At 46.2% G+C, this 11,378-nt stretch overlaps 1 protein-coding gene across 1 annotated transcript in view; it reads right to left on the bottom strand.

Moving 5' to 3' along the window:
* The window catches only part of DPF3 (D4, zinc and double PHD fingers, family 3), a 458,124-nt gene extending 447,677 nt beyond the window's left edge, over positions 1–10,447 (bottom strand). The window contains exon 1 of the mRNA XM_006865560.1: positions 10,394–10,447. Within this exon, the coding sequence (XP_006865622.1) occupies positions 10,394–10,425 (32 nt within the window). The 5' untranslated portion in view covers positions 10,426–10,447. The remainder of the gene's footprint in view (positions 1–10,393) is intronic.
* Between the last annotated feature and the right edge of the window lie 931 nt (positions 10,448–11,378).

The following is an 11,378-nucleotide window of genomic DNA, read 5'->3' as shown; positions in this document are numbered from 1 at the left end:
ATAGAATGAATGTAAAACTAATGTTCTCCCATGAAAACTATCAAATAATTCACAATAAAACATTTAAGAAAAAAAAAGATAATGGGCCCTCCAAGACTGAAACTCAAACGGAGCACATGAGCAGGCGTGTAAGTTTGCTGGCAACCACATTGGTCTACTATTGGTCAGTGGGAGTGGGGGAAAGGCAGCATGAAGAAATGGACTGAGTTCAACCACGTTCCATAGACTCCTGTTGACCTGGAGATGAGAGAGAGAAGAAGAAGGGCTGGTTGGTCCAAAGTGTGGGGAGACCTGGGTACACCTGAGTCCATGGACAAGGACATAGCCATGGTGGGCTAAAGCTGAGAGTAAAGCTGATATGAAATGAGGGGAGACGCACAAGAACACCCAGACGACTTGCAGATAATACCCATTTGACCTCGTCTCGATGGCTTGATGATCAGAACTCGACTAGAGGAAGATTAAAAAAACAATTTTTGATAAAGGAAACAAGGGTAAATAGCTACAATTATATGAACTTGACCTATATTTATGGATGTAGTAACTCAAAATACCAACTGAGAGGGAAGGAGTCTTCACATGAAGTATCAAGCCTATCCCTTCTGTATATAGGGTTGATAGGAACATTGGCTACCTAAAATGAGGGGACCATAAAAGGCACAAAATGACTGGCTTACAAGTTTTCAGGAGGAAGTTTAGTTTCAGAGTGTGCAGAGCAAGGTAGAATCATCACTGAATAGTTTTCATCTTGTCTAGATGGGTGTGGTGAAAACAGATGGGGATACAATTTTTATAATTCAACAGTGAGTATATGCTATCATGACTAATTACAATTGTCACAACTGTAAAGGTAGAAGTTCTGTAACAAAAAGGGGGGAGTAGTTAATCTTACAGTCCAGGAACAGAGGACCCTAGGGAGAAGAGCATGAGTAGAATGTGGGACCTTAACCAGAGAAGCAGTGACACCAGAGATGGAGACAGAGATGAGAACATGGAGAGTGGGAGCAGCTAAGAACTAGACTCATGGAAAGAGAAAGACTGAAGCAAGCGGCCAGGAGGCAGGCTTGCAGAGAGTGTCCTTTGGTTGTTTAAATTATTATATCTTCCTGAGTGTTTTGTGTACATCCCCCTCCAAAAAAACCCAGAGGGAATAGAAGCAAATACTGTTGAATGATGATGCACAGAGGGGCTTGTAATCAATGCAATGAAACGATGAGTATAAAACTGATGTTCTCCCATGTAAGCTATCACTCAATTCACAATAAAAAAGTTAAAAAAAAAGATAACAGAGTGGTATGTACACCATAGAATGGTCGACCATTCAAGATCAAAGGGTAGCATTTACCTAAGGACAAAATTCAGAAGGGATGGGAAAGGAGGAGGAAGGGAGGCAAGCCTCACAGGTAGAGTGTAGGAGAAGTGATATTACATTAACGAAGTATATGACTTGTTGAATGTAAAATTGATGATCTGCTTTGTAAACAAACCTTCACTCAACTTACAATAAAAAGTTTTTTTAAAAGATAATGGAATTTTCCCAGAAAATTTTTGAAGCCACCTTATGTGACAGAGTATAACTGCCCAGTTGGATTTTCTAGGTAGGACTGCTAACCACAAGGTCTGCTAACCCACCAGCGGTTTCTTGGAAACCCAACTCAAGATCCGACATGAATGGAATCCACTCGGTGGCACTTAACAACAACAATAATCTTTCAAAAGCAGATGTTGTTGTTGTTGTTACATGCTGCGGAGTCCTCTGTTCAACTCATAGGGAGCCTATACAGGGTTTCTAAGGCTGTAAATCTTTACGGGAGCAGAAAGCCTCATCTTTCTCCCGCGGAACAGCTGGTAGTTTCAAACTGCTGACCTTAAGGTTCGCAGCCCGATTCGTAACCACCACGCTACCAGAGCTCCTTAAATAAAATAAAATAAAAACAGATTGGCAAAGGTCTTTTCTCCCACAGAGTGGCTGGTGGGTTTGAATCCCTGACCTTTCAGTTAGCAGTTTAGCACTTAACCATTGTGCCACCAGGGCTCAAAAATGGAAGGGATGACTTTCTTTTTGCTAGAGGCAAGAGTGATTATTTTGTTTTCTCTCTCATTTTGCTTAAAACTCAGAATATATTCACTGGCTTCTGTGAATTTGCTGGTACGTTTTTGCAAAGCCCTCTTCTTCCTTTAGACTTGCAGAAAATTGCAGAGGGAGTTTTAAACCTAAGAAACCCTGATAATTAAGCCCAGAGGAACCCTGGATTTTCTAGAAGAAGGTCACTGAAGAGGAGGCAGCGAGTTCCAATCTAGACACTGCTAATACCCACCCGGCTGCGGGTCAGCCCCTTCCTGTTGCCAGGACACCTCCATTTCCTCAGTAGTAATCAATCAGGGAGGAGCTCTGGTAGCGTAGTGGTTACGAATCGGGCTGCGAACCTTAAGGTCAGTGGTTCGAAACTACCAGCCGCTCCGCGGGAGAAAGATGAGGCTTTCTACTCCCGTAAAGATTTACACCCTCGGAAACCCTGTACAGGGTCGCTATGGGTCGGAACCGACTCAACGGCACTTAACAACAACAATCAATCAGGGTACTGGTGTGGCACGGCAGAATAATGCACTGGACTGCAAGGTCAGTTTGAACCACAAGGTCAGCAGTTCAAGCCCACCAGCCCCTCTTTGGAAACTTTACACAGGGTCACTCTGGGTCAGAACCAACTTGACAGCACTTAACAACAACAATAATCAGGGTACACCTGAGGAAACTCAATGAGAAGTCGAGGATAGATCCGCCTACTTCAGCCCACTGAACAGTCAGTTGTCAGCAATAGCAGACATGGAAGAAAAACATAAACACTTTATTTTCAAGTAACTGAGTAGGGTGTCATGAGGAGGGAAATTGTGGATAAGTGAAATTCTGATGGAAAAAAATTCTTAACTTGGTACGCCATCTCCCTCCACACACCTAAAAAAAAGAAGAAAATGAAGAAAAAGACAGATGTTCTCAGTAATTTAGGTCCTCTTCACAACCAAAAACTTTTAACTGTCTGCTTATAAACAACAAAATAGACCCAATTTGTCTTCCAGAGCCTTTTCCCACTTTCATTCATTCTCTCACTGGGGCGCTATGGAGAAGAAAAGCTCACTAACACAGAAATCAAGAGGAGAGCCCATATTCTTTATGAACCATCACCTGGCTCTCAGCCTTAGGCCCTGAGAAGAGACAAGAAGTTCCTGCTGAGTTAGAACCCCAAATGGGAGTACCACATGGCAAGACTGGAACAAAGAAGAAACTGCCAGAACAAAGTCTCTCAGTCATGAGAGTGCCCTTTAGAGCCATACTTTAAAAATAAAAAGGAAGAATTAAAACTCTAGCCCTTGCCTGTCCTCTTTGTTCTAATGTAAAAGCCACAAAGTTTTTGACTTGAAAGAAATATTGACCGTCCAAGGGTATCACTCCCATTATATTGTCGTTGTTATTAAGTGCCATCAAGTTGGTTCCGACTCATAGCAACCCTGTATAGGGTTTCTGAGGAGCAGCTGGTGGGTTTGAACCACCAACCTAGTGACGAGGTTCAAAATGACTTGGCAGTCCAGTGCTTATTCTACAGCGCCACACCAGGACTCCACTCATCATACAGATGAGGAAAATGCAGTTCGCAGAAGGTATGGATCTAACCTGACATAGGGAGTTAGACTGGGACCAGAATTCAGCATTCTAGGCTTCTATTCTAGAAGTTTCTCTTCTCCACTACTGGGAAGTCACAAAAGCTACAAAAGACTTAATCCTTGGTAGAAAATGAACATTTTAAAGGGGGTAGAATTGGGGATAGGGCCACACCGATGGCAGCTGAACATGGGGGATGGGAAAAACCTTCCTGGCAGAGCTTCTAATTGCAGTTAATACAACAGCAGATTTTCAAGGTGAATAACAACCCAAAAAACCCACTCATTTCACAGCAACCTGAGATGACCACAGTCCCTGGATTGAGAAAAGCAGGAGAGGGTGCAAAAGGGGGATTAGACATGTGTCATCATTGTTCCCTCAACTGGGGACTGAGGCCTGGGTGGTGGAGAACTCCACGTGGGCTATTTGAGCCCCATTATTAGAAGCTTTGAGCCTAATCCCCTCACCCCTCCCTGCTTCCAAACATAACCCCTACACTTTAGCCTCCTCAAGGTTTCTCTCTCATCCCTTGTTCCTCCCTCATCCCCACCTCCACCACTATTCATAAACACACAACCTAGAAATTCTCGCAGTCTGTTCCTCTTTTCCCACACCCCCTCCAACACCTCCTAACCACTGCTTTTAAAACTCTTGATGCAAATCACAGGCTTCAAAAAACCTTCCTTCAGTGACAGTTTTACGATGCTAGCTCCATTCACCCATATGGTTTGACAGACTGTGAAACATTAGTAACCGGACCAATAAGAAAAACAAATCACAAAAACACCACAACACCTCATCTCTCTCCAGTCACTCACACAACCAAAGAAAACTTTGAAACTTGCAATGGATCATAATATCAGTCTCTCTTGCTGTTGTTAAACAAAAATCTTTTCAGAGTTTCAGACCACATAGTGCAATGGTTTTATCCACCCACCTACCCCACCCCTCCAGGCCACTCTTTATCTTTCCAAGTTAAATATCTACATATTTAAAGCCTATTTAAAGCTAGGGTCATACTTACATACACCCCCCACCCCCAGCCCCCAGCCTCCCCTGCTAGAAAACCATGGCTGGGCAAATATTTCTGTGCTCGTGGGATTTTTTTTTGGCCAAAAGCTTGCCACGTTTGGCTGTATTTCTGTTTTCTAGTGACTTTCTAAACACTAAACAATCACAAAAGTTACTTTGCAGAGTTGGTGTAATACACAGGTATGGCCTCTGGTGCCCTTTAATGACCCAGCCCCCAGTATGGCTACAGTCAGCATGGCCGCCACTTTGAAAATGAAAACATCAGCCTCAGTTTCCACTCTTTTTTCTGGTACCTGCTCAAGATGAAGGATGCTGACTGTGGCATTTTATTTTTGCACTGATCTGAGCAGATGGCTCTGAAACAGCTTTAGACAGTATGGTCTTTCTCAGATATATCCAAATGCCAGCTACCTGCGTGATTCCAAAAAAAATCAGAGAAAGATAAAATATCTTGTTGTTGTTAGGTGCCATAGAGTCGGTACCAACTCATAGGGACCCTATGCACAACAGAATGAAACACTGCCCGGTCCTGGGCCAACCTCACAATTGCTGCCACGCTTAAGCCCATTGATGCTGACACTTGGCCAATCCACCTCACTGGGGGGTCTTCCTGTTTTTCTCCGACCTTACCAAACATGATATTCTTCTCCAGTGACTGGCCCTAAGTATGAGAGAAGAAGTTTGGCCATCCGGGCCTCCAAGGAGCACTCTGGCTGCACTTCTTCCAACAGATCTGCATCTAGTGTCTAGTTGTCCTCAATTCCAGACCATAGGTCTCAGCAGTTCCCATCCCAATGGAGATTTCTGCATGTCTCCCAGGTGGTCTCTGGACTGGTACGGCTCTGTAGGATAAGCACTGGACTGCTAACCACAAAGCTGGTGGTGGTTTAAACCCACCAGCCACTCCTAGGAAGCCCTATACAGGATCAATATGAGTCAGAACCAACTTGACAGAATTAACAACTACAACAGCCCTACAGTAACGCTTCTGGCAGAATTTATATCCTGAACGGGTTGATCTAAGGAGCTCTGGTAGTGTAGTGGTTACGAATGGGGCTGCGAACCACAAGGTCAGCAGTTCGAAACTACCAGCTGTTCCGTGGGAGAAAGATGAGCCTCTCTGCTCCCATAAAGATTTATAGCCTTGGAAACCCTGTACAGGGTCACTATGAGTCGGAACCGATTCCACGGCACATAACAACAACAACAACAACATGGGTATCGCATCAAAACCAGACCTCCTTACCACTGACAAAATAATACATACTAATGAAGCTTTGAGAACATAGGCCTTTTTTTTAGTGGCAACCAGTAACAAATGGAGAAGGTAGTTCTTAGGCATCAGTTGGCTTAAAACGTCTGTCGAAGGTCCTTTTTCATAAAGGACCAGAAGTGTGTTCATAAAAAGCTAGAAGTTCACAAAGTCCAAACCCCAATGTTCCCTATTTAGTGTCTACCCATGTGGCCTGGCCCCTGACAGAAGGCGCTAAGTAGAGATTATAATGTGGAATGTGTCCTTCTACCCTCTTCCTCTCTGATATCTAAACGGAATGCCACAGCAAGAGTGGAATCCGGCTTCTAAGTGGTGAGCATTAAACAACTTTCACATGCACAGAGTCACTTTAGATTAGAATAAACTGTATCCACATCAGATGTGTAAAGAGATGAAGATCCAAGGTCCATCTTCACACATGACCCTGCTGTTTGACCTTTACTAAATAGGTATATTTACATCTCCAAGAGTTGGAGCCTTTAAATACAAAACAGAGATCACACACATATCTCTAAGGAAGGGTAACTCTTTAGGAAAGTAAATTCAAATACAATTATGTTAATGCATGTTTGCAGTTTAAGTATGACAAATTAGTTTACTGGTGTCACTCTTTATAAATAAATAGTCATCTGAGATAAAATCCTGTTGGTTTATAGAATAATTAAATAATAACAGTTATTCTTTTCATGAGCAGGCAGTTATAATAATAGATACATATGTGCATAATCAAGTCTGGCAGAAGGTGGCAGACATTCCCATTTAAGTGCATACAAACCAGGGTTTTGATAACTTAATAAAAAGAAAGTTGCTTAAAATCCTGATAGCAGATTTAGGGGAAGGTAGTTTACCTGAAATAGAATATTAAATAAGACTAGAATTTATATTTAAAAAATTAAGATTCCTAGGTAGGCAGAAAGCAATGAGAATATGACATATAATGTGACAGATTTATACATAGTGCTATATCAAATCTATATTTATGTTACCTGTACGTGTTTGCTTCACTACATGACCTTTACCATGTTTGTGTATATAGAAAATGAGGGTGACTCTCACACACCTTGGCTCAGACAATGTAGCTGCTAAATTAAATGGGTAATACACATTTACACATCATACATGCCCATCAATCCTTTTCGATTCTATTTGTCCAGATAGGACTGCTTGGTGGTGGGGCCACCTGCTGCTTCCCCTTTGTGATCTGATGAGTCTAAGCAGCTCCAGTTTCTGCCTCTAACACCCTGTTGGGCAGTAATAAGATGTTAAAGGCAACAACGGAGGGTGAAGCTTCAGGGGAGAACAGAGTGAAGAAGAGTACAAGGAGGTATAAGAAAGGGAGTAGAGGGGAGATCAAAAACAGGCAGAAAGAAGGTCAAATAGCAAAGACAGAAAATGTGGCTTCAGGAACTTGGGGCCCTAAAGAAGACCCCAAAGCAATGAGACTCAAATAGTGCCATCCGTTGAATTATTGAAAATCTCCATGGACAAAGCTAGTATAATAATCAAAAAACAAACCGGTCCACACTCTGAGTAAGCAGAGCCCTACAGGAGTGTTACATGAAACTTGATCTTGTTTCTTCCCAGCACTGTTACCTATCACCACTTTATCCCCCAATCCCAGAGGAAACCTTTGTGTAACCAGTTTCTGTAGGGGGCGTCCGTGGGATTGGCTTTTTTTTTTTTTTTTTTTTAATGGAGGGGGAGACAGACTCAGAACGCACATAGAGAAAATGCTAATGTCGTTCAGCTCCGTTTCATTGTCAATAGGGACACGTGAGGCTAAAAACATAGCTCTCCAAACCATTCTCCCCGCTCCTCCTCCTCCCAGCTCCACAATCCAGCCCCTCCGCTCGAGGTGGCTCTCCGCTTTGTTCTAATTTATCCCATGCATAATTTATTCACGTGTGTATTGTTTCCTGATCAACTTTTAAAAACCAATGATCTATATAAATATATATATACATATATATGATGTTTTATTGAACAAGTTATTTTAAAAATAAAAGCAGATGGTGTCAGTCGCCCAATGACAAGGTGTGTGCTCCGGCGTTAAGGAGTTTAAAAAGCGTCCAAGGCGCTGGAGGCTTGGCTGGTCCAGGCATTGTTTACTCCTCCTCATGCCCCAGGGGGAGGGGTTGAGAAGCAAAAAGAAGCGGCTAGTTATGAATGACCACTCAAAACCCACCTAGAAAAAGCAGGCAAGGGTGTAGTGTGTAGGCGAGAGTGCGCTTGTGTGTGGAGCCCCAGAATTACAAACACAGCACATTGCAACTGTTCCTAATTATACAAAGTACTATTATTCAGAACTAATTCCCTGACCAGCCGGAATTTGACCACCCTCTTCCCACTTATCTATACCTTCTCCTACCTCTAACCTTACCCTAAACACTCACCCTGCAGTGAGCAAAAATGGAGGGGTGGATCAAATAAAGCAAACGGGGCGGGGGGACTCTGGAACCGGCGTGTAAGCAAGCGGATTCCGGGGTAATAAGGGCGCCGCTTTTTACAGTAGGAAACAAACCCGGTTTACAAGTGAAATAGATTTCTCTAAGTTGAGTTTACCAGGTGACATCAGCCCCGCTGTGTGGTTCTATGTGGTTTAGGGTGGAAATGGGAAAACTGTAAATTAGCTGTGCATTTGGTAGAAACTCCCAGCTTCAGCGGTGTAGCTGCGCGAGCGATAGCGAGCGTGGACGCGGCGAAGTTACGCCCATTTATTCTGCCATAAAACATTTTCAGTCTTGGGTGAAACGCTGTACTGTTCAAGAGCAGTGTTTCCCAGCTTCCAAAAACACTGAAACCCGGAGGTCCTGTCTGGTCAGCCTCAGCTTCCAACGTCCTTTTAACGGCCGCGTTAATTATATATATTTAAAACTCGGAGACTTAGGACGTTCCTATCCCTTTTCCTTATTGCTGGTGGGAAATGAGCTGCTGCAAACTCGATCGGTTCTTCCCACTTTTTTATTTTTTTTTGCTTTGCTTTGGGAACCCTCGTGAGGCCCCCCAGTGCGAACCTAGTTTTTTAACTCCAGGAGCAGCCCTGGGGCGGGGAGGGGGGGTAGCGCTGGAGAGGGCCGGGGGGGTGGGAGGGGGTGCGGGGAGATGAACGTGTATGTACAGAGTTAGAAGAACTGAGGTCAGTTTCCTCCACCCCAGAGAATTCAACGCGATGCGCCCCCACCCGGGCATCCCCTCCCTTCGCTGGCCGCTTCGAACCCAGCGGGGAAGTCCTGGTCTACTGCGCTCGGACCCCGAATTCACCTCGCGCTACGAATCCGGAGGGAGCCCCCTTCTGCCTACAGCACTGCCAACAGCACCCTTTTAGAGAGACTCTAGTTTTCCCAAGCCACCCCCATCCCCAGTTTTGCGATCGGGAGCGGACTTGGCGGCTTAACAGTTCCACCGACTGGAAGGAAGGAAGGAAGCCAGGATGAAAAGGAGGAGGAAGGAAGACGGGCAGGAATTGGCTGTCGAACCCGGGGACAGGCCCCGCGTGCCCTAGCCCAGTCCGCCCCCTCCACCCCAGATCTGGGCGGCTGCTCAAAGTCTCTCGGCAGCCAGAGGCACCTGCCCCTCGCTCCGGCCCGGAGCAGTCGCTGCCCGCTGGGGCAGTAGCTGGAGCCGCCTCTCCGCCCGCCTTGCCTTTTCACCCAGAGAACACCATTCATAAGACCTGCAGCTTCCCGGTCTCCGAATCTACCCAAGTTAACCCGAGTCATTAATCTACTAAACCAGCTCGCTCACAAACACACACGCACACCCGCCCGCGATCTCCCGGAGCGCCGTCTTGCTCCAGGGCTGCCCCGCAGGAAAACCAAAGGCAGCCACCTGGGCCCCCGAGCTCCGGGGACCCGCGCCTCCCCCCGCGGTCGTCCCAACTCCGGAAGGTTTGCACAAACTCCCGAGAGCGATCGGAAGGCGAAGAGCGCCGGGCGAACTCTCGAGCCACCGCGGTCCGTTCGCCCAGGCGACCGAGCAGCCGGGCGGGGACAACCGGCTCCGCAGACGCGAGCTCAGCGGAGTGCAACCGAGGCGGCCACGGCAGGGAGCACGCCCCCTGCGCGGCAGCCCCCCCCGCAAAGCAAGGGACCCGGAGTACCTGCCAGCCCGAAGCTGCCCACAGCCCCCCTAGCTGTGGAGCGCGCGGGCGCGGGGCTCTCTTGCATATCCACCCCTCTCTCGCTCAGTCCACCAATTAAGCAAAACACAATTGTAACAATTTTCTTCTTGTTAATTGCATCTTCTGACATTTCTGCGCGTCGGGGGGGTGAAAAAAAGATGAAGAAGTAAGAGCTGAAAGAAAAGAGAGGAGCCCCGCCGCGTCTGGAGGCTCCTGCAAGCGCTGTGCCTTGGCAGCGTTCGGCACCGAGAAGGCGCCTTTTTTTTCATATTGAAACCACGCGGAATATGTACATTTTTTTAGTCTTACTTACGCTTTCAGGGGGTTGTGAATGACAGTCGCCATTTTGCTACAATGTAACAGAATATTGTCTGTCTCAGAGTTCTAAAGGTTCGCTCAGGGGAAGCGGTGGGCCAATCAGAGCACGGGATACCGGCCCGCTGGCCAATCGTTGCGGCTGGTCGCCAGGTGGGCGGGGCCTACGCGGTGGTAGTTATTAGGGGAGCTGTCAAAGCCCAGAGGTCACTCCCTTTTGTAGAGCCCGAGAGCGAGCAGGTCTTAAAGGGGCAGTGTCGCGCGAGCAGCTCCTTTTCCGATAGGAGAAAGTGGAGACGCACGGGGAGAGCATTCTAGCTTGGTTTAAGTCCCGACTTTTCTAAATAACTGCGGAGAGTTTGCGCTTCTGCACAGAACTATTTAGATATTGCCAACAAACCACTGAACCCCATCCATCAGCTTTTGGCTTTGCTAATACTGTTTTTAATGCCCCAAAAGGCAAGTCCACTTGTTCTGGTGCAAAAGTTGGAAGGCTGTCGTTTCGTCACACGTGTCCTGCCGTTTGCTAATATTCTGGGTCCTGCGGCTTTTTTTTCTTATACCCGAAGTGTTTTCTTTTTATCTCGGCCACCTTCATCTCTCGGTTTCTTAGAACTGCCTTTGCTGTTCCTGGCGACTCCGGGACAGCTACCCTCGTCCCCCTGGAATGTTTCAATGTCAGCCTCGGTCCCTCAGGCAGCCAACGCTTTCCTTACATAATGTACGGTGGTCACCGTGAGCGGGTCCCCACTACACCCTTTCTCTTTTTCCCCTTAGCCCAGAAGCAATTTCGCAGCTGGCTGGAGAGCTGGAGAGGACCTGGCGCTCTGATATTTAGGTTTAGATATAGGGATGTTTTAGGGACTGTTTCGGAAACACTTTCTGCTACTTAGAAATCGAGTAACTTGAAGACAAATTATAGACCCCCTAGACTGGGTGTCGCCAGAATCCCTTTGGGGCGTGGCTCACGCGATTCTGGCTTC

Source organism: Chrysochloris asiatica, unplaced genomic scaffold (genome assembly GCF_000296735.1).
Source record: "Chrysochloris asiatica unplaced genomic scaffold, ChrAsi1.0 scaffold00079, whole genome shotgun sequence".
NCBI classification, from domain to species: domain Eukaryota; kingdom Metazoa; phylum Chordata; class Mammalia; order Afrosoricida; family Chrysochloridae; genus Chrysochloris; species Chrysochloris asiatica.
This window is presented reverse-complemented; position numbering and strand designations above follow the sequence as displayed.